This window comes from Mus musculus, chromosome 2, assembly GCF_000001635.26.
Source record: "Mus musculus strain C57BL/6J chromosome 2, GRCm38.p6 C57BL/6J".
Lineage (NCBI taxonomy): Eukaryota > Metazoa > Chordata > Mammalia > Rodentia > Muridae > Mus > Mus musculus.
The window spans coordinates 109,996,333-110,018,455 of NC_000068.7; the positions used below are offsets into that span (position 1 = coordinate 109,996,333).

The 22,123-nt window shown below is 39.2% G+C and overlaps 2 protein-coding genes across 11 annotated transcripts in view; both read left to right on the forward strand.

Annotated features, from left to right (window-relative positions):
• Lgr4 (leucine-rich repeat-containing G protein-coupled receptor 4) overlaps positions 1–17,925 on the forward strand; it is a 96,611-nt gene extending 78,686 nt beyond the window's left edge. Inside the window, exons 5-18 of the mRNA NM_172671.2 lie at positions 222–437; positions 1,261–1,332; positions 3,074–3,142; positions 3,964–4,035; positions 4,228–4,299; positions 4,598–4,666; positions 6,134–6,205; positions 7,122–7,187; positions 8,219–8,290; positions 10,172–10,243; positions 10,813–10,938; positions 11,753–11,868; positions 12,250–12,333; positions 14,919–17,925. Of these exons, the coding sequence (NP_766259.2) occupies positions 222–437; positions 1,261–1,332; positions 3,074–3,142; positions 3,964–4,035; positions 4,228–4,299; positions 4,598–4,666; positions 6,134–6,205; positions 7,122–7,187; positions 8,219–8,290; positions 10,172–10,243; positions 10,813–10,938; positions 11,753–11,868; positions 12,250–12,333; positions 14,919–16,195 (2,455 nt within the window). The 3' untranslated portion in view covers positions 16,196–17,925. The remainder of the gene's footprint in view (positions 1–221; positions 438–1,260; positions 1,333–3,073; positions 3,143–3,963; positions 4,036–4,227; positions 4,300–4,597; positions 4,667–6,133; positions 6,206–7,121; positions 7,188–8,218; positions 8,291–10,171; positions 10,244–10,812; positions 10,939–11,752; positions 11,869–12,249; positions 12,334–14,918) is intronic.
• Positions 17,926–21,166: 3,241 nt separating this feature from the next.
• Positions 21,167–22,123, forward strand: part of Ccdc34 (coiled-coil domain containing 34) — a 158,164-nt gene continuing 157,207 nt past the window's right edge. For 6 of the 10 annotated variants that reach the window (XR_003953707.1, XR_001783173.1, XR_003953708.1 and 3 more), the window contains exon 1: positions 21,167–21,882. Coding sequence is in view for 3 of the 10 variants with exons in the window: in XM_011239755.3 (XP_011238057.1) it covers positions 21,536–21,882 (347 nt within the window). In the remaining 7 variants the exon portion in view is untranslated. The remainder of the gene's footprint in view (positions 21,883–22,123) is intronic. The other 4 variants (NR_149736.1, NM_001355581.1, NM_001355582.1 and 1 more) reach the window with 1 other exon arrangement.

The following is a 22,123-nucleotide window of genomic DNA, read 5'->3' on the forward strand; positions in this document are numbered from 1 at the left end:
AATGAAGTTAGCCAGGAAAGAGCTGTAATGTACTGGCCTTGGAAGAATTTTAGAGTTGTTGTTATTGTTCAGGACTTGTGTTACAGTTAAATAAAGATAGGCTTCTATGGCTCTGGCTAGTTTTATGGGTCCCTTCTGTTTGGAAACTCAGGAGCAGTGTTCTTTGGTGTGACTCCTTCCAATAAAACTCATTACTCGCTGTGGGTGTTTCTGTTTCCCAGACGCTTAGATGCCAACCATATTACCTCAGTCCCGGAGGACAGTTTTGAAGGGCTCGTTCAGTTGCGGCATCTGTGGCTGGATGACAACATCTTGACGGAAGTGCCTGTGCGTCCGCTCAGCAACCTGCCAACCCTGCAGGCGCTGACCTTGGCTCTCAACAACATCTCAAGCATCCCCGACTTCGCATTCACCAACCTTTCAAGCTTGGTAGTGCTGTACGTGCTTAACCTTTTTACTCCTGCATATTTGTGTTACTTTGAGGGCAAAATGGGTTTCATGTGACAAGTTACTACAAAAGTGTCCCCCATGATCCTGCTGTTGGACGATTAGTATTTGGGGGAGGTGCCTTTGATAAGATCAAACATACTGATTTCTTGAATAATATCTAGTAGTAGCTATTGAGTTTTTTAAAAACAAGTAGCCACATTTTTAAAATAATTGGGTCATTTATCAAATACTTTTTTTATAACTTGCTTTTGTATAACTTCTGTTTCTGTCCCAACAATAAGTATGTTTATTCAGTATTAAAAAGGAAACTGTTTTGAAGTGCTCAAAGAAATAAGATGTTTGTTATTCCTCCATGGATGTTTTTTATTTTCCCAACTCTTCTACTCAAAACATTTTTGATTTTCTATGCCTTTGACCTTTCAAAACTTCATGAGACATGGTGCAGTCTCGTTTCCTTTAGAATCTATTTCCATCCTAAGTGATGGAAACTCCATAAAGCTGCCTTCTCACCTCAGAGAACTCAACCAATGCTAGGCTTTATATGAAGGAAGGAACTAGCTACTCTAAAATTTTATTTCATATGAACCAAAATCAAGAAATCTTCAATGTGTCACCATTATCTGATTAGATTTCCCCTAATGTTGGTAGTCTGTGTTTAGCGAGTCTGTGTAATAGCCAGCTTTCTGTAGTTGTGTGGAAATACTTAGCTATATCATTGCTTTCAGCCACATCAGTTTAGATATATTAAGGAGCTATAACACTTGTATTTGGTAGGTGTGAATGTCATTTTTGTGCCTTTTCCCCCCATAGGCATCTTCATAACAATAAAATTAAAAGCCTCAGTCAACACTGTTTTGATGGACTAGATAACCTGGAAACCCTGTAAGTACATTTTTATATTTTGTATAATTATATTATGATTAGGACAGTGCAATCTTAAACATAGTGAAGATACAGAGAAGAAGTCATTGCTAAGTATAGCTCATTATTAATTCACTTTAACAAATCAGTTTTTACCATCTAATAACCCACTTGTGAAAAATAATTTCAATTATGATTCAAATTGATATTTAAGTGTGAACTTCAAGCCCTCCCTTTCCACAAATATGTATTAAAAGCTGCTCCATCTGCAAAGATTTATACCTTCTACAAGGTGTTGATAGTGTTAAATTTGTGACAGTTTGGGAACTCTGACATTTCTAAAAACCAGTTCTTTTGGTGATAGTTTCCTACTTATTGTTGGGTTTTCTCCCTGATTTCAGGAGCCTAGCTACTTGTTTAGATCGGGTTGGAATAGCATGTCTGCTTTCATATGCTGAAATGTAACACATCAATATTTTGACAATTTTCATGATGCTGTGTTTCCACTGGCTGAAAAGGCACTTCTGGCTCTTTGACTGGGCTTGACGTTGGCCACTGTGATACAGTATCTAGATTAGGAGAATGTCTCCTTTGGATGGCCGAGGCCTAATTGGAAACATTTAGGATCTGTAGTATTTTTGTAAACTGAATTTTCTGGCTAACTATGAACTATTAAGAAGATTTCAGGTTTTATAGGACCTTAATACACCTGTCAAAACAAGTAATAAACACCAGTGGATACTTGAAAGTTAAATTTGTAGGAAGACAGTTCTAAACTCAGGTCTCCTGCTAGGTGTGATTTTTATGAGGCGGTAAAGAAAGCTAGACCATGTATACCATCCAAATGATGTTCAAATTAAGTTTCTTCCTCCCGGGTACTTTAGTTTTTATCTGTCACTTTCCCTTCTGTGTAGAAAAGGAAAACAATAGATTTCAAAGGAGCTGGCCTTTTAATTTCCTTTCTCTCTTTCTAAAATCAGGCATAATAACCATATGCCATCGTGTTCTTTATGTTAAGAGAAATTAAAATGTAGACACTCTTAGAACCAGACCTGCATTGTTAGAGACCACTATGACTTAACCTCTCCCTAATGAGTATGACTTTGTTGTCAGTAATTCATGACTTAGATGAAACAACTCTGCTCCTTCTCATTTCAGCTTCTTAAACCAGAACCGCAGGGAGCTGCTGCCCACTCCATGGGACGCATCATTTTCATACGCTAGTCGCCTATACGTGGATATTTAAAAATTCTATTTGATAGTAAATTTTCCAAGAAATTATACAAGATTCACATGTTTAATCCCTCAGTGGCATGAGATCTGAGAGTTCTACAAGCTTGTAAATGTATTGATCTAAAAACATAAAGAGTAACTTTTCCTATTTAACGTTTTCAAAAATCTGCAAATGAAGTTCCAATAGGATTTTGAATGGCAATGTAGTTGGGAGAAAGATATTGCCAACTATAGGTTGTGATCTTTAAATTTGTACTTATACCAGAATGTCTTATGAATTATGATTTCTTTTTTTTTTTTTTTTTTAAGATTTATTTATTTATTATATATAAGTACACTGTAGCTGTCTTCAGACACTCCAGAAGAGGGCATCAGATCTCATTACGGGTGGTTGTGAGCCACCATGTGGTTGCTGGGATTTGAACTTCGGACCTTCGGAAGAGCAGTCGGGTGCTCTTACCCACTGAGCCATCTCACCAGCCCTGAATTATGATTTCTATTTGCTTAGTTTCTCTCATTTTTCCCCTAGGGACTTGAATTATAATAACTTGGATGAATTTCCTCAGGCTATTAAAGCCCTTCCCAGCCTTAAAGAGCTGTGAGTATTGCTTTTTCTCTTTATGCTCTGCATCCTGGAACTCACCATTAAATACTCTAGTAATTAGGTCTTGGAGCATCTTCTTCTCATTACATATACCCATAGCACATTCAGTCATACACACAAAGCATACTGACTGTATTAACCAACACAAATGGTTGAGAGCATAGATTATTGTACAGGGTCAGATGCTATGGCAAGTAAAGGGCATGAGGTACAGTCTCCTGGAGTAGCTTGCAGTCTGAGCCTCACTAGAAAGTCAGGACATGAATATAGGCAAATCACTGTTCCCATATAGATGTCAGGTATGAATAAGTAAGACAAATCATCTCACAAAAGATCTCCCAGAAGTCTGGGATCATTGGAAGATGCATCACCAAAAAAAGGAATATGACCTGACCTAGAGGGTGGGAACTTAAATATGTGACGGGGTTAGGGAGACTCTGGAGCCTGGGTTTGTCTGGAGTGGGGCTGTGAATGTATATATAGCACAACAGAGATTGTGTCATGAGTTGAAAGCTCATAATGTAACGGTAACATACAGGCATCTGTGATAGAGATTTGAAGCTTATTTCAGCATAGACTTTCATGCTATTTTTGATGATGAAGCAATGAGGGACCAATAATATACCAAGCCAAGGAATGGGTTTAAAAAGAATGAAGTAAAATCCTATACAAGATGACATGGAATTCAAAATTCAGGTTTCTGGGTTTTAGTGATGTTTTATGTTATCGTAATCAGTTCTGTTTTATGTAAGGCCGAACAACAGTGGACATTCCAGTTTTAACTTGTTTTAAAGTGTTTCCTCCTATCTTTTTAGGGGATTTCACAGTAATTCTATTTCTGTTATCCCGGATGGAGCATTTGCTGGTAATCCACTGCTAAGAACTATGTAAGTATTTTTTAAAGTTTCTTTGAATATATAATCACATGCAGTTATGTTTCTAAATGTCAGACATCTCCATCATAAGTCAAAAAAAAAAAGCCTCTGGCTTTTTAATATATGGACACTGGGAACATGGATTTAATCTCAGAGTGTTTGTAAGCATATGAAAACATTGCCTTTTTTTGGCTATTTTCACAGCCATTTGTATGATAATCCTCTGTCTTTTGTGGGGAACTCAGCATTTCACAACCTGTCTGATCTGCATTCCTTGTAAGTATTATGCAAGTTCAAAAACATACCTGAATGTTTATGTAGCTTGTGAAATCAAAAGCATGAATTAAGAAGACAAATATCTTTTGCCTGCCCTTTATGTGACATTTCAAAAGATAGCTATTAACAGTTTACAGTGATCCTTATTTATGTGAGTACTTGACCAAATAATCACATTTTCAAGAACCTTTAAAAAATGAAAACAGTAATATTTGGTCATAATGTTATAATTTAAGATTAAAAATGAAAATATGTAAGAAAATGTTTTAGATTAATTTTTTTCTCCCCAATTTCTTAGAGTCATTCGTGGTGCAAGCCTGGTGCAGTGGTTCCCCAATCTGGCCGGAACTGTCCATCTGGAGAGTCTGTACGTGTGATACTTTAACGATGGGCCCTGTAAAGACAACATTGCAGTCCAGTGTGCTAGCTGAGTGCCAGTGCTTTTTAGTGATGGATTTATGGCCATGCTTTTAACTCCTTTTGTGACTATCAGATCAGGAGATGAGTGTATTAGACTTGGGGTCATTTAGCTCAGGCTGAGTGTAGCTTCCAGCATAGGCAGGTCTGAAAAGGTTACTGAGAATAGAAGGTGGCAACTAAATGGCTAATTAGAAGCAGAATTCAGAAGTTCAAAAGCAGGACCAAATACCTAGAGAATCAAAAAGCCTTCATGGAGGAAACACAATATTTCAAAATTGTATAATGTCAAGTATCTCAGGATTGAGATTTTTCACTTAGAAAGGCAAGATTTAATACGACTTGGAATACCAAAAATATATCAAGGTGGCATACAGATGATCAAATATAGAAAAGAATCCCATGCTTATAACAGAATGGGGATGTGGGTTGAAAACATTTGGGAAACTTTGGGACAAGATTTTAAAATGATCAACTCTTTAACCCCTGTACATTTGGCTCTAGGAAAGACTCCTAGAGAGTGGTTTATGGATGGAGTACAGGTGCATCTGAGATCTTGTTTTCAGCCTTTTAGATAGCAGCTTGGGCCTGGAGTAGGCTAGGGGGATTATCTGTAGGAGTCTTAATATGGTGTGCCATGTATATGTTAAGATTTCCATGTATGCTAAGAAGAAAACAAGTTGGGAAACACTGAGAAAAAGAGTTTCAATTAAGGTAGTTTGTGCAGGTTGAGAATATTGGACCAGTTAGTGTGAGAAACTACAGTACAGTAAAGAGATCAAGGTAAAGAAAGAGCTGTGAGGTCATGGTCAAAGCCAGGGACTACATACACCAGCTAGTTAAGTATGCTCAAGGCATTCAGTCCATTTCAAAATTCCCCTAGAACACAGGGCATGTTCGGTTCCTTTACTGCTTTTTGAAATATTAATAGTACACCCTTGATCTGCGTGGCAGAAAAAAGGAGAGAAAGTGTCAGATACTAGACACATTAGAAGAAATAACTGGAACTGATGCTTGATCCAAGTGGGAAAAGAAACAGAGGGGGGAGTGGGAATGTACCAGCATGCTGCACTGGCTCAGAAGGAAGAGCAGAAACAATGGCCTTAGGCGCCTGGGGTGGCTTCAAATGTGCTGTGTGAGAAAAGATGACCGGTTGTAGGAAATCAAGCCCTCCCCTGGCCAGTGTTAACCTCTTGTGCCACAGCTCCTTTTCACTACTGTGAAGATGATGTACTGAGAGTTAGGCCACCTTCCCATGTGCCTACCCTTAGTCTGCAGATAGGCAGGGGTGGGGGGTGCAGAGGCACATGTGCGCTAATGTGCGGTCAGTCATTCACTTATTGTATATGAAAGGAACATTTCGTTTACTGTCCCAACTTGAACTGTCTCCTAGATGAACAATTGTTTTTCTCCACAGAACCTTGACAGGGACAAAAATAAGCAGCATACCTGATGATCTGTGCCAAAACCAAAAGATGCTGCGGACTCTGTAAGTCGGCTGTTCTCTCCTGTCTTTTGTGCACTTTACAGAGGCTGCCTTTTATTCTAAGTGAACTGCTTTGAGTTTGGTTGTTCGTTTCTTTCATGTAAACAAGGAGATTATGATTTCAGGGGATACAGGTGTCTGAATTTGGCTTTAGGACTGTGCGTTATGTGTTAATCATTTTGTTACCTTGTTTCTTGCAAAATAAACCAAGAGACTAGTTAGTTGTTAATCTGGTTCCCACTTGGGCATCCACCCCCCCCACCACCCCCATTTTCTTCATCATTCAAAGCTAAGCAGATCCTGAAGCCTTGCTTTCCTGGATCAACAATGAACTACTGGCAACTTTCTAAAATTTGTTAGCTGATCTAGAAGTTAAAAATAAAGGTATAGCCCTCTTACCCGAAGTTAGATAATGATGTGTTAAGTACTTAAAGGAGCTAGTAACAGAATAAATGACAGATTGACTAATTAGATATTATTGTGGATTTTCTAACTTAACTATGGTAACTGCGAGTGAGGGAAAAGCCCAGTGACATCCACTGGTGCCTTCTCTGGCATAAGTTCATATAAATGACCTAAAAAACATACCAAAGCATTTTAGTTAAAGAACAGAATAAAATATTACATAAAATGTATAGAAAAAAATAAAATTTCTAAAAACCTGTAGCTAGTCAACAAAGACTTCATGCACATCTTGTTATAGTTATATATGTTGCAGAACTTAATATATTTTAGCATATTATATATAGTCTACACTCAACACTGTGTACTTAAACTTCAAAATTCTCAATTCTGTGGTGGAGCCCTACGAAACCAAAGCTTGCTTTCTTGCTTAGCTATTCTCATTGGAAGACCTTAATGTTGCTTTCAATACTTCTAGGCATCGCACTTTTAATATAAGTTGTTCTGTTGTTTTTAGGGACTTATCTTATAACGATATAAGAGACCTTCCAAGTTTTAATGGTTGTCGTGCATTGGAAGAAATGTAAGTTGGCCATTTGACTTTGACTTACCTCTTTTTTTTTTTTTTTTTGTGGCTTACTGTTAGTTCACTGATGTGAATTCACCAATAGTGAATTGTTGCAAGAAATCAAAAGTTCATATAGTCAAATGTTTCTGCAAATAAAATGTCCTGTATCTGATGTTTTAGTACAGTGAGCATTTCTTTCATGATTTTTTTTTCTATTACCTGGGAAATGTGTCTTGAAATGAAGTTAATCCAATCTTTATGTTTCTATTATGGAACTGTTTTAAATTTATTTTAAATTTTTTTCCTAGTTCGTTCGCTCTGTAATATCAATAATCTGAGGGTATGTTCTTAGACACAGAACTAATCCTGCTGTCTCTAACAATTGTGATTTCCTGCTAACAAAATAGGCTTCTGGCTATTAGACATTCTATCAGATGTAAGAGAAAGGTAGTTATATCAGAAAACAGAAAAATATACTCTAGCTACTGTGGAAAACAAATCTGATGCCAGAATCCTATATGATGTAGCCAGGGAAGCTCAGGTGGAGCCTGCTCCGATATGAGAAGGAATATTAATACTTTTCTATTTTCTCCTCTCTTTTTCACTTTCTCTTTCCACTCCTCTCCATATTCCTCCCTCCCCTCCCTCCCTCCCCTCCCCTTCCTCCTACGCTCTTCCCTCTCCTCCCTATGCTATATTTTATGCCTGTTTTCAAAGCTTCTCTCACTGTGTCATCTTTCTTCTCTCACATCTTTGTAAGACTGGTGGGAATTTAGATAGGGTACCAGTTAACTCCCAGTATAACTTCAAATGAAGTATCAGTTTAACATTTTCATTTTATAGATAAATTATAGTTTTTACTTTCAACAAGATCAGTATTACATATAAATATGTAAAATTAGAAAAAAATCCAGAATATTATTTTTCAAAATATAATTTTCCTTCTTTCTACAAAGAAAAGTGTTTATTAATTTTTCTCTAACCTACCTCTTTTCTCCCATCCTTTTTTTTTTGTTTGTTTTTTTGTTTTTTGTTTTGTTTTTTAGTTCATTGCAGCGTAATCAAATCTCCCTGATAAAGGAAACTACTTTTCAAGGCCTAACATCCCTAAGGATTCTGTAAGTTTGTGTATGACTACTAATGACAAAAGACCTGTCAAGCTCTAAATTCACATATCATGATTGTTTTAGGTTTACTGTTGCTGTGGTAAAACACCGTGAGAAAAACAACTTAAGGGAGAAAGGGTTGGCTTGGCTCCCAGTTCCAGGTTATGGTTACTGCAGGAATGCCAGGGGCAAGGAATGAAAGAGGCTGGCTGCATGCATTCCACAGTCCAGGGCACACAGATGTCAGTGAATGCCAATAGGCTAGCCTTCTCCACTTGATACAGTCCCAGATTCTCTGCCTAGGAAATGGTGCCACCCACAGTAGATGGGTCTTCACACCTCAATTAATGAACCAAGGGAATCCCCTGTGAAGACACCCACAGGCTGACCTCATCTAGACAATTCCTCACTGAGACACCCTGCTGAAGTGATTTCATACTGTGTCAAGTTGATAATTAAAACTGTCACAACGATTTTCATGTTACTAGCAACACTTTAAAAATGATTGACATTTTATAAACAGCATTTAGCCCTTACCTGTGATACTTCATAAAGAAACTACTTTTGGTATGTCATAGCTCATCGATGATACTGGTCCTCAGCCAATAACATGATTATCATTTCAAAGAAGAAACTTAGTTGATTTCAAGTTTGAGGTTTGGTGCTTCATTAGAGCAAGGGTAGGCTGATCCCCAGCCCATATGCTGACTGCAGCTTGCCTCCAATAGTTATGAACATTGTGGGAACACGGCCAGGCCTCATGTTGATTTAAGCTGTGTTTCTCATGCTGTGGTACAAATGATCATTAGCAGAAGAAACTATGAGATCCAGAAGGTGAAAGGTCTACTCCTTGGCTTTTATACAAAGAAAAGTTTGCTAGCCCTGCTGTGGAGTGCCTGTCTTGTCAAATATGCTTCATTCGAAGCATGTGTACCCATTTAAAACACTTATATTTGAATGCATATTTGTTCCTGGTAGTCTATTAAGCCTGGGAACATGGAAATGACTAAGTTCAGAAAATATAATGCACACAATTTTTAAATATAAAAACATCTTTGAAAAATTGACACAGGAGAAATTACATTGAATGAATCTGCTTTCTTTAGTGGGTCTCTTTTAAGAAATAAAACAGGCTGGAGTTGTGGCTTGGTGTATCTGTCACAAGGCTCTGAGTGCATTCTCCAGGGGAGGGACCAGTTCCTATCTACCACCAGTTTCGAGCACTGATAAATGACAACTAAAAGCTGGTCATTTCTTGAGTTTGTGCTAGGAATTTACCCAGTCTTTTAATTAATGTTAAGGACCAGTTTAAATGTGACACTATTTCTCTGGTTTATGATTGCTATGGTATCAGAATTTGTCAAGGTGTGTCTGAGAAGTAGGGCTAGCTCTGACATTGATAGTTTTATTTCCTGCTCTGGGGAAGAGTGATAGCGGAAGCCCTTTGGAATGCTCTTGTTTGCTTAGTGATTATTTGTCATCTCTTGGGGCCTTACAACTAAGCTTTGAGAAGGCAAACAATATGAAGCCCCGCCCCACCCCCTTTTTCTTTTTAAAAGTTGTCAGGACAGTGTTTTTTCCTGTCCTGGTTAATAGTATTAAAGGCAATACCATATTGTAGTTATTTCAATACTGGTACCAGAAGATAAAGTAGAGAAAATTCACAACTGATTTGAAAGAGATGCGAGCTACAATTACTACTACAGGGAACATATTCTAAAAAGACTTGTAAAAAAGAGACAGTGACTGTAAGGATGTGAAAAATGTTGTTGGGCAAGATGGAAGGTCTTGGTTAAGGGATATTGTGTTACTTCCTCGGAGTCTAAGGTATAGTCTGACTGAAGTTTTGAGTATTTTTGTGAAATAATTAACATGTTGCTCTTGTGATTGCAGAGATCTGAGTAGAAACCTGATTCGTGAAATTCACAGTGGAGCTTTTGCGAAGCTTGGGACAATTACTAACCTGTAAGTTAATGGATGGCTCTGAGCAGTAATACTAGGAAGGTAGTAACCAGTCTACAACAGCTGTAGTCAGGTCAAAATATTTTAGTTCTTTCCTTGCATAAATGCTATGCTATGACGATTTAGTAATAGCTTCTCAGTTGTCAAGACCTGTGCTAGAGCTATCTTTCTAACACATCTAAGCTACATGTTACTTATCTAAAATATACCTAATATTTTCTAACATTATATACTCATCGGGTAAAATTATATAATCATAAATATCTAGTATTTATGATGCTGATACAGATTTTCCTTTTTATATCTTGTATTTATTCTGTGTGTGTGTGTTTGTGTGTGTGTGTGTGTGTACATTTGGCATGTGCCACAGTGTGTATGTAGAAGTTAAATGACGTCTTTGGGGGTGGGTTCTCTAGTTCTACTGTGTATACTGTGTGGTTTCTGGGGATTGAACACAGATTTTCAGGTTTCAAAGCGCCTTTACCATCTGAGCCATGTGGGCACCTCCATAGAGATGTTCGCATGTGACTTTTATCTTAGAGAGTTTACTTGAAGTGTCTTTCACATTTTAGGGATGTGAGTTTCAATGAATTAACCTCATTTCCTACGGAAGGCCTGAATGGGCTCAATCAACTTAAACTTGTGGGTAACTTCCAGCTGAAAGATGCCTTGGCAGCCAGAGACTTTGCCAATCTCAGGTGTGTTTTGCCCACTCTTCCTGTCTGTTAGTTATTGTAGGCTCTGAATCACTGAGCCACCTATGGTTTTCTTCCCATGTCGTTTCCAGGTTTTTCTTGTAGGTTGTAGTTTAGGAGTATTTTCTATCTCTGCCCTTACAAATTTGATTAAAATAGAACCTGAGCACTATCCCACAGATGTCAAGAGCATGAATTAAGTTCTAGACACTCTCAAAAATATGTTTGTCAGGATTTTTTTAAATGGACTTGTCATTAGCAAGAAGATACTGGAAATGTCCTAAGTGCACACTAAGAGGAAGTTGGCACAGTGCCATCACATGTCCTAGAGACTGCATGTGTGCAGGGCCTCATCAGATGCAGCAGGAAAGGGCTTGAGCACGTTCATACAAAGAGAGAACACATCTACTTCATTTGTATGAGCCGAGCAGAGCTGACTGATGGTGTAGAGCTGCAGATGACCTCAGGCGTTGACTTTAACTAAACTCTCTATTTCCTATGATATACTGGGCTTGGTTCAGACATGTATAAGAGGATCACTGAGATATCTACTTTAAATTGATGCATAGTTATGAAATGTTAACATATGGCTTGATTTGCATCAGATATTAAGAAACAACTCATAAAAGGGGAGACTTCAGCTGTGTTCATGAGGTTTACCAGAACTCTGAGGAAAGTGGTTGGGCGGATGCGCCGCCAGCCTGAGGTGCCAGCTGTTACTGGCGACTTGGCTAGGTTCAGAGCTTTTGCAAGACCAAGTCCCGTCTGCGGATCTGGTACTCAGTGTGTGTTGTGTGTTTTACAATTCTCTTCCCAGGTCTCTATCAGTACCATATGCTTATCAGTGTTGTGCATTTTGGGGGTGTGACTCTTATGCAAATTTAAACACAGAAGATAACAGCCCCCAAGACCACAGTGTGACAAAAGAGAAAGGTAAGTGTGTCCACCCTAATAGAGAGCTTCCTAAGACATCGATCAACCTGTCTGTGTTATAATCAGTTTGGAAAGGATCTGTCCAGATCTGTGAAGAAAGTAGCACTCACTGTTACCTGCACGAAACACAATCTTGTCTATATTCTTTACCAATTTCATACATATATAAAATATCTCTTGTTCATATCCAACCCTAATGCCTTCCCCATTACCCCTGGTCACCTCCCCCAATACTTGTTACCATCATGTTTAATGTTATCAAGCCTCAAATAAGCTGATCTTTCACTCATAGAACATAGAAGAAATAGGAGGGAAATTGGTCCTTTCCCTACAATGGAACTGTGTACCATTTAAATTCGATGCGCTTTGTTTTATATTTAGGTGCTACAGATGCAGCAAATGCCACCAGCACTGCTGAAAGTGAAGAACATAGCCAAATAATCATCCATTGTACACCTTCAACAGGTAATGCCCAGCAAATAATCATCCATTGTACACCTTCAACAGGTAGTGCCCAGCCCACGGTGGCTGTACTTTCTCACCTTAAGTAACGTTGGGTAAACAGATCTAAGATGTCCAGGGATGGATGTGGTTTTTACAGTAGGGGAGGGATTAGATGACCCAAAAGAGCAATGTTTCTACCTTAGCCTACTGTTCTGAACGTCGCTGTGGGGTTCAGCGGGGATATGCTCATGTGGATGTGCGCAACCTGTGTGTGTGTGGAGCCTAGAGATCAATGTCAGGGGTCTTTTTCATTTGCTCTCTTCTCATGGTTTTTGAGTCAGGGTCTCTTACTAAACCTGGGATGCATTGATTTGGCTAGACCATCTGGCCAGTGAGCTGTGAGGATCCACCTGTCTACCCCCACCTCCTCCAGAGCTGGAGTGACAGACCATGCCTTTGTGCCAGGCTTTTTATGAGGTTATTGGTGACCCAGCGTCTGGTCTGCATTTGTGTGCAGCTGGCACTTTACCAGCTGGACTATCTCCCTACACCTTAATTTTTTTCAATGTAAATTTTTGCCTTTTTTTTTAAACCTTATTAATTCTGGGAAAGTTATTAAATTGATTTTACATATTTGGTTGTGATTACAATGGCATATTCTCCCTATCCACCAAAAAAGATTTCTCCCCAGCTGAGCTATAGAAACACTTACTGGTGGATAGGGTAAGACAGAAGCAGTCTGGTATAGAATCCATCCTTCTGTAGAGTCAAATGCCTTCTAAAGGAAGCTAATAGGCTTCCAAAGACAGTCTAATTGTTAGAGAAAGTGGCTCCACCCATATGAGAAACAGCTCCCAAAGGAAGTTGTTCATGCCAGAAGATCTTTCTTCTCCTTTGTGTTGTTTCTTTGTATGTGTGTGTGTGTGTGTTGGGGGGTTGTGTTTTGTTTGAGATAGGCTTTCACTATATATATATATATATCTGGAACTCACTCTGTAGACCAGGCTGGCCTCCAACTCAGAAATCATCCATCTCTGCCTCCAGAGTGCTGAGATTAAATGTGTGTGTTACCTTCCCAGCTCTGTTCCTCTTTTAAAGAGGGCTGAGTTCTGGCTCAGAACTAAAAGCAATTAAGTGCTTTCTTGTAGAACTTCCCAAGGATATTACAAAACAATTTCAAAAGTTTATGCTATGTGGAAATCAAAAACTGTATAGAGTTGATGAATATGATTTAAGATGGAGCTGGTGAAATATGTCAGGTGGCAAGGGCACTTACCAAGCCTGATATCCTGCGTTCTGTCCCCAGGACATACATGGTGGAAGGAAGGAATCAAGTGTGGCATTGGGCCCCTGACCCCTATACATGCATGCATACCCCTAACTGCAAAATAAATAAGTAGACATGTGATTGTTAAAACACAGTATAAAAATAAGATACTTTGTTGGATATATAAATTTTCATGACTGCTGAGGAAAATAAAATATGCCTTTAGTCATCTACAATACAGTTTTTCTTCTGCTTCATTTTTTTACTTTAAAATTTTCAACAAAATACTCATCATTTATAATATAACTAGCATGTGAAAATTAATAAGACAAATAGTTCAGCCAGAAAAGTGGCTTATACCTTTAATGCCAGCTTTTGGGAAGCAGAAGGAAGGTGCAGGGTGATCTCTGTGAATTCAAGTCTAGCTTGATTTACATAGCAATTCCAGGACAGCCAGGGCATAGGAAAAGCCTGTCTCAAAAAAAAAAAAAAAAAAAAAAAAGGATAAACATTTCAGTTCACTGAATGCCTAAATACAGTTTTGTTTTGTTTTGTTTTATATATGTGTGTATATGTGTATGTTTTTTATACCAAACTTAGTTAAAAATAGTTAATATCCATGTGATTTATGTATGCGGCTATACTAGCTTAGAAAGTAACCTTTGTCACATCATTTAAAGGTTTTCAAATGTCAGTTTCTTTGAAGACCAGATTAACTGTACCTATCTTAACCTGCTTCCTCCAGTTGCTTTTGAAAAATGGATACAATTATGCTTACAAAAATTTGTGTACATACATATATAGTTATAGAGTATTTGGAGACTAGCAAAAGAGGGGAATTAGTATTTACTGAAGTTTAACCATATATCTGGCAGCTGCTTAAATACATTAAACATGTAATTCTGTGTAAGCTGTACATCACTATGAAAGAGGCATAATTTAGCCACAAGGGAGGATAGAATCTGTAGAGGTCTAAAAGGAAGAACGGTAAGATACAAGACAATCTGATTGCAGATTTCAGTATTTGGACCAAGTACCTTTTATATACCAATATTGTGTGTGTGTGTATATATATATATATACACATACATACACAAGTTATGCTCTGTGTATTAATTTTATATAAAGTGAAATTTTATTTCAGTTACCTCCATGTGACTCTACCAAATATTTCATTTCTAAAATTTAGGGCAATTAATTTTTTAAATAAACTAGTTTGTGACTAAAATATCTTAGAAGTAGCAATCTTTGAATTTGCAGGTGGCACGCTTATCACCAGACCATAATATTCAGTGTTCTCTAAATGTGTTTCATTGTACCCTTTCTTTTCCATTTCTAGGTGCTTTTAAGCCCTGTGAATATTTACTGGGAAGCTGGATGATTCGCCTTACAGTGTGGTTCATTTTCCTGGTCGCCTTGCTTTTCAACCTGCTTGTCATTTTAACAGTGTTTGCGTCTTGTTCATCACTGCCTGCCTCCAAGCTCTTCATAGGCTTGATTTCTGTGTCTAACTTACTCATGGGCATCTATACTGGCATCCTTACTTTTCTTGATGCTGTGTCCTGGGGCCGATTTGCTGAATTTGGCATTTGGTGGGAAACTGGCAGCGGCTGCAAGGTAGCTGGGTCTCTGGCAGTCTTCTCCTCAGAGAGCGCCGTATTCCTGTTAACCCTGGCAGCCGTGGAAAGAAGCGTTTTTGCAAAGGATGTAATGAAAAATGGGAAAAGCAGTCACCTCCGACAGTTCCAGGTGGCTGCCCTCGTAGCTTTGCTGGGTGCTGCAATAGCAGGCTGCTTCCCCCTTTTTCACGGAGGGCAATATTCTGCATCACCCTTGTGCTTGCCATTTCCTACAGGAGAGACACCATCATTAGGATTCACTGTGACCCTAGTGCTATTAAACTCACTAGCATTTTTATTGATGGCCATTATCTACACTAAACTCTACTGCAACTTAGAGAAAGAAGACCCGTCAGAAAACTCCCAGTCTAGCATGATTAAGCACGTTGCTTGGCTCATCTTCACAAACTGCATCTTCTTCTGCCCTGTTGCATTTTTCTCATTCGCACCATTGATCACGGCAATCTCCATCAGCCCCGAGATAATGAAGTCTGTTACGCTGATATTCTTCCCGCTGCCTGCTTGCCTGAATCCAGTCCTGTACGTTTTCTTCAACCCAAAGTTTAAAGACGACTGGAAGCTCCTGAAGCGGCGTGTCACCAGGAAACACGGATCAGTCTCAGTCTCCATCAGCAGCCAAGGCGGTTGTGGGGAACAGGATTTCTACTACGACTGTGGCATGTATTCCCACTTGCAGGGTAACCTGACTGTCTGTGACTGCTGTGAGTCATTTCTTCTGACAAAACCAGTATCGTGCAAACACTTAATAAAATCGCACAGTTGTCCTGTATTGACAGTGGCCTCTTGCCAGAGGCCAGAGGCCTACTGGTCTGATTGTGGCACACAGTCGGCCCATTCTGACTATGCAGATGAAGAGGATTCCTTTGTCTCGGACAGCTCTGACCAGGTGCAGGCCTGTGGACGAGCCTGCTTCTACCAGAGTCGCGGATTCCCTCTGGTGCGCTATGCTTATAATCTACCGAGAGTCAGAGACTGAACTCCTGTCCGCGACTGTTTTCCTCCATCAACCAATCACAGCTCATACCTTGAGCTGTCTGTCTTTTGACCTTTCATCTGGGAAGGACTTGTGTAATCACTTCCTGGTGTCACGCAGAAGAGGAGGAAGGTGGCAGTTTATTTTTCAAGTCAGAAGTCTGTGAAGAATGGGAGCCTAAAGTATAAATTGTTGAAAAACATTGTGATGCCCCAGCAGTGTATGCTCTATTGGAAATAAATGCGACTTAAAAATGATTTGATGTATGGCATAGCAATATAAAATTAGTTGTTTTTTTTTTTTCTTTTCTGATCCATCAGGTGCAAAGTTCAAATTATTTCTGAATTAAGCACAAAATAAAGGACAGCTGTTAATATATTTTAAGTGAAAATGTGAATTTATAAAACTAAGAAAATGTCTTGCTAATTTTACCTAATGATTCATCATTAATCTCAGGATGACTTACTTCAGGGCCAAAAAAGGGACTATCTCCCAGCAAGAGCTAGGAAGAGTTCAAACAGGCATTACCTTCACATGTTTTCTGTGTCCATAAATTGAAAGGTTTTGTTCAAATGATTTATAAATCTAAAACCTGAAGATGGTTTTGAGAAGGATGTTAACAGCTGTTAGATTTTTTTTTTTAATAGCAGAACATTTGTTTTTGTTCATTGCACATTGCTCTGATGAAATCCCAGTGATTCCCCTCTCAGTGTTTGACAATCGCAGCACAGAGCACAGGGACACAGCAAAAGGCTGATTGCCACGTGGGTTTAAGTAGAGGTGACTGAGTAGTAAGTACCACTGAGCTTTTCATAGTATCCAAGGGATTTGATGGCTCTAAGTAATGTCCTCATCTGGACTGGCAATGTCCTAATGTCACTGGCTGCTCTGACATTTCCAAATTTGTTGAAGTTATCTATCATTCTGATTATACAGGAAGCACACTTGAGTCTTTTTTTTTTTTTTTTTTTTTTGCAATTGTAAGATAATAATGACTCAAAGCACTTAAATTGATTTTTTAGTGAGCTGTTGTATGAGAACTTCCATACATTGTTTGCATGCTGTAATTTAAAAAAACAACAAAACCATTCAGTAGCTCAGCTGCGGTGTGCTGTGGTTCAACGAGACACATACTAGGAGTGGGGGAGTCAAACCTTGTCCTATGTCTTTACATTTTCTAAATTTACTTGACTCTTACCTATAGGCTTCTGATGTGGAAGACTTAACACTGTGCTAAGTCAGTAGCAAACCCACTGCCATCTTAGTTATACTGGTTGAACAAAAACTTAAGCTAGATTGCAGTTTGATTAAACTGTACATACTGTGCATATGATGAAGTTTATCTTGTGTAAATTATTTTTAGAACACGAGTTGGGCAATGAGGCTTCTGTTCACTGTTTAATTAAAGCTACCTCCTAAACTCTAGTGGCTGCCAGTAGCACAATGGTTAATTGTGGTTTAGATACATGTTCTTGGTTTTGATTTTTTTTTTATCCTTGCCTTGTAAATAGTCTTGGTTGTACATTGTCAGTGGAATAAAAACAGAATCTTTGTATATCAAAATCACGTAGTTTGTATAAAATGTGGGAGGGATTTATTTACTGTGCTTGTAATTTTGTAAGGTCATCTATTTACAACATAAATATAATGTTTGTATATTTACACATCTGATAAATATTAAATCATAACTTGGTAAGAAAATCCCAATTAAAGGCTTTCTTCCTAAAATTCAAGTTATTGAAAACTGTTTTTTTTTTTGTTTTTTTTTTTTCCTTTAAGAAATAGATTGGGGGCTGGAAAGATGGCTCATCGGTTAAGAGCACTGGCTGCTTGCTCTTCTAGAGGTCCTGAGTTCAATTCCCAGCAACCATATGGTGGCTCACAACCATCTGTAATAAGATCTGATGCTCTCTTCTGGTGTTTGAAGACATAAAGACAGTGGCATTGAACTCATATAAATGAAATAAATAAATCTTTAAAAAAAAAAGAAAGAGAGAGAGAAAGAAAAGAAAGAAAGGAAGAGAAAGAAAGGAAGGGAGGAAGAAGAAAGAAAGAAAGAAAGAAAGAAAGAAAGAAAGAAAGAAAAGAAAGGGAGGAAGAAAGAAGAAAAGAAAAGAAAGAGAATAGGCCAGGTATGGTGGTTCATTCCTTTAATCCCAGCAGTTGTGAGGTAGGGAGAGACAGGTAGATCTCTTGAGTTCACCTCCAGCCTGGTCTACATAGTAAGTTTCAGAGCAGCTAGAGCTTTACAGAGAGATTGTGTCTCAAAAACACCCAACAAAACAAAGCAAAAACCCAAATAAAACAACAATAGAATATTAGGTAAAGTATGTGGTAAACTGTGCTAGACGTCTGATATTTAAACAAGAGTTTCTATAAAGCAATCTTGTATTTCTTATTTTATAGCTCGATGCATTACTGAGTGTACTTAGTATCACACAGTCAAATTAAAATTTGTAACTACCAAATATTAAAAGAAATGTTGAAAATAACCACTGGAAAACACAATTTTCATGCTATCTATAAAAGTCTAGGACACTATACTGAAATTTAGAAGTAAAGTTTTATCCCAAATCTAAACTATATAGTAAAAAACAAATTGTGATATTTAAGAGAATAGTAATCACTAGATCTTTACTGAAGGCAAGAATTTAACAATCTGCAAGATACTACATGCAGTGACTTTCCTAGATGCTTAAGAAAACCCTCATTTCTCAAATGAAAAGACAATTGATAAACCACAGCAAATTTCAGTAAATCCTTAAAACACTTACGAACCAAACCAGAAGCTAATTCTCTGTGTTTATTATTTTATGAGAGTGGGTGTATGGAGGTGTGCTCATGCCAGGTGGCAACTTGTCCTCCTCAGGGAGCCTATCTGCCTCATTTGGGACAGGTTCTCTCATTAGTCTGAAACTCACTGATTAGGCTAGACCATCTGATTAGCTAGAATGACTGGCCTGAGCTTGTGCCACCCCACTGCAATTTTATGTAGGTGCTGGAAATGGAACTCGGCTGCTCATGCTTCGAGGTAGGCAGTTTACTGACGGAATCATTCCCAACCCACCGCTTAGTCCATTCATCTTAGCTCTGGAGAGAGTAGTGAGTTTATGTTAAACTTGGAATGTTGGAAACTTTTATAGCAAAAAGCACGGTGTAATTACCTCACTTACACCTTTCACAAGTGTCCACGGCACACAATGAGCCTTTCATCTTCACCACATTCACTAAGCCCCTTCAGTCCTTCTGCCTCTTGCGTTATTTTGACGCAAGCTGAGACATATTTCATATGTTAATACTTAAGTATGTGCAGGAAGACATTTTTGAACCCATGTCATAAAATTGCCATAAGGATTACTGGCAAAGGAATTAGTTTTGTAATATAGTTAAATATTTTTTAAGCAAAAGTCACTCTTGCAGGGATTTTCCACGCCAATTAAAAAAAAACCCTCATATTATTAGATTGAAAATGAGTATTAAGAGGATACTGTTAGGTCCACACCCTGTAACTTAAGGGGAGAGTTAATGTATACATTTGTATAATCCTATCCATCTTGACTATTGTCTCAGTCCAAGTAATGAATAGTACTGTAAAAACAGACCACATTCAAACAGCCACAGCAGGCCATTTAACTGCCTTGTAGCCTTTAAGGCTTAATGCTCTTGGTGAACACACTGATCCTAGAGTATCAAGAACACTTTAATAAAACATGAAGAGGGTTAGGAAACTATATGATTTAACATTCCTACACTGAGAGGTTTATGATGGGGAACTCAATGTGGGATAGTGACAGAGTTCAAGATATGTCAGGTCCTGAGTGGAGCTGAGGATTAATGAATGACTATGATAGCAGGGTAGATTATTTTGGGGAGGATTAAATTAAGATCATTGCAGTTAAATAGCCTATGTAAGAATATTAAGAGGAAAACTACTGGTTCAAAGCCAGCTCCATTCCCTTCCCCAAAACCTTTAGGTTATTTTTTGGGGGAATGGAGGATCATTTTTCAAGTTCCTGTCTTTTTGAAGGTATAAGGTAGTCCAATGTCTCTGAGTTACTGACACCAAGGGTGTTTTCTGACAAAATATCTTAACCAGATATGCCAATACTGAATAACTGGAGTAAGTCACAACCATAAGCCTACTAAATCACGTTTCTTAGTTCATCGTACAGTTTTCTTCCAATGCCATTGTTTTTACTGGAAAAAAAAAAGAACAAAATAGTGCTAGCATGTCATTTATAGTCACTTTGCTTCGCTTTTGGTTGCTAGTATTTCTAACATATCTAACTGCGCTATGAAAATTCTACAGATACTCTCATTTCACTTGTGATTCTTACACTAATGTAATGTACATTAGCCAAAAGCTGCGTTTTTGTATGCAGTTTTGTGAGCATGAATAAGCAGCTCACTTTCAGTATCTGCCATCTTTTCCTTGCCGGCTTCAGTTAGATCCTCGGCCCCTAAAAGGAGAGTGCCAAGAAGTCCTAGAAAAATGCCTATTGCATCACAGTTCAAAATTTCATTTTAAAAAGAACGATGGATTTTAAGGTTGGCTCATGATTTGCTGCTCTGGTATGGACACGCTGGAGAGTGGACACAAATGCTTTGGAAGACTAGAAAGTTAACACAACCTGATAAAACCGATTGTGTTGCAGGGCAGCGGTGGCTCATGCCTTTAATCCCAGCACTTGGGAGGCAGAGGCAGGCGGATTTCTAAGTTTGAGGTAAGCCTGGTCTACATAGTGAGTTCCAGGACAGCCAGGGCTATACAGAGAAACCCTGCCTTGGCGACTGGGGGTCGGGGAACTGATTATGTTGACAGATGCTGCCCATACAGTGAGAAACTATGCCCACAGAGGATAAAGTTCTCTCCCTTAGACAAACAAAAACAAAAAAAACAACAACATAAATGAACTAAAAAATTCAATCACGAGTGCTAGATTTTTTTTTTTTTTTAGTGATCCTGAGCTTTTATGAGGAAGGGGGAATAACCATGGCTTCAGGCTTCTGCCTTTTCCTTTTAAAGGATCCGCTTTAGTGACACTGATAAGTGTCGTGCACCAAATGGCCTTCAACACCACAGCAAACACAGTACTCGGGACAGCATCAGGAATGGGCGGACGACTCGGGGAGACGCCAAGCTGAAGCTGTCAGTCAGGAACCTTCCTACCTGGACTGAGGAAGCCAAGCTCTTCCAGCCCAGACAAAGCCCCTTGCGGGCTACAAGCGTCGCTATGACAACACGGCCTAAAGCTGGCGCTGATTGGTCGGACGGCGCGCGCGGAGCCTGCTGGGAGAACGCGCCTTCGGCCTTGCTCGGGCCGTTTGAACTTGGCGGGCCTGATGCGGGCCGCTGGGCCGTGGCGGGCTGCCTCTCCGGCTCCGTGCACCCGTTACCTCGCCCGCTGCAAGCCGGGCTTCCGGCCCTCCTCGAGTTTTGTCGTCGACCTCTTAGTGGATTCCGGGGATCCAGGGCTGGAGGATGTGGCGCTGACCGAGTGCTTGTCGCCGCCGTCTCTGAGCTGCAGCAACTCCACCCTGTCCCTGTTGTCTCCCCTTGGCCACCAGAGCTTTCCGTTTGGCGCGGACGACAGTGAGGGGGAGGATGAAGAGGCCCTGGACGAAGATGCCCGTGAGTCCGAGAGCAAGGTGGAGAGCTTGGAAGGAATAGAGTTCCAGCAGCGCTCCAGGTAAACTCAAGGTTCGGCCCTCCCAGCACTTGTCAAGACTCCTTAGAGATGGCATTCAGAAGGCTTTGTTGTTACCCCGAGCCGCATAACCTCCTGTTTTCCAGCTCAAAGGCTGTGCAGCACTTGCATCCTAGGGTGCTGGGTAAATTCTTACAAATGGTCACTGATCTCCCATGATTCCTAGTTCCTTTTTCCTGAGATAGACGATTGCTGTCTCAGTTTCCATAGAAACTTACTGTAC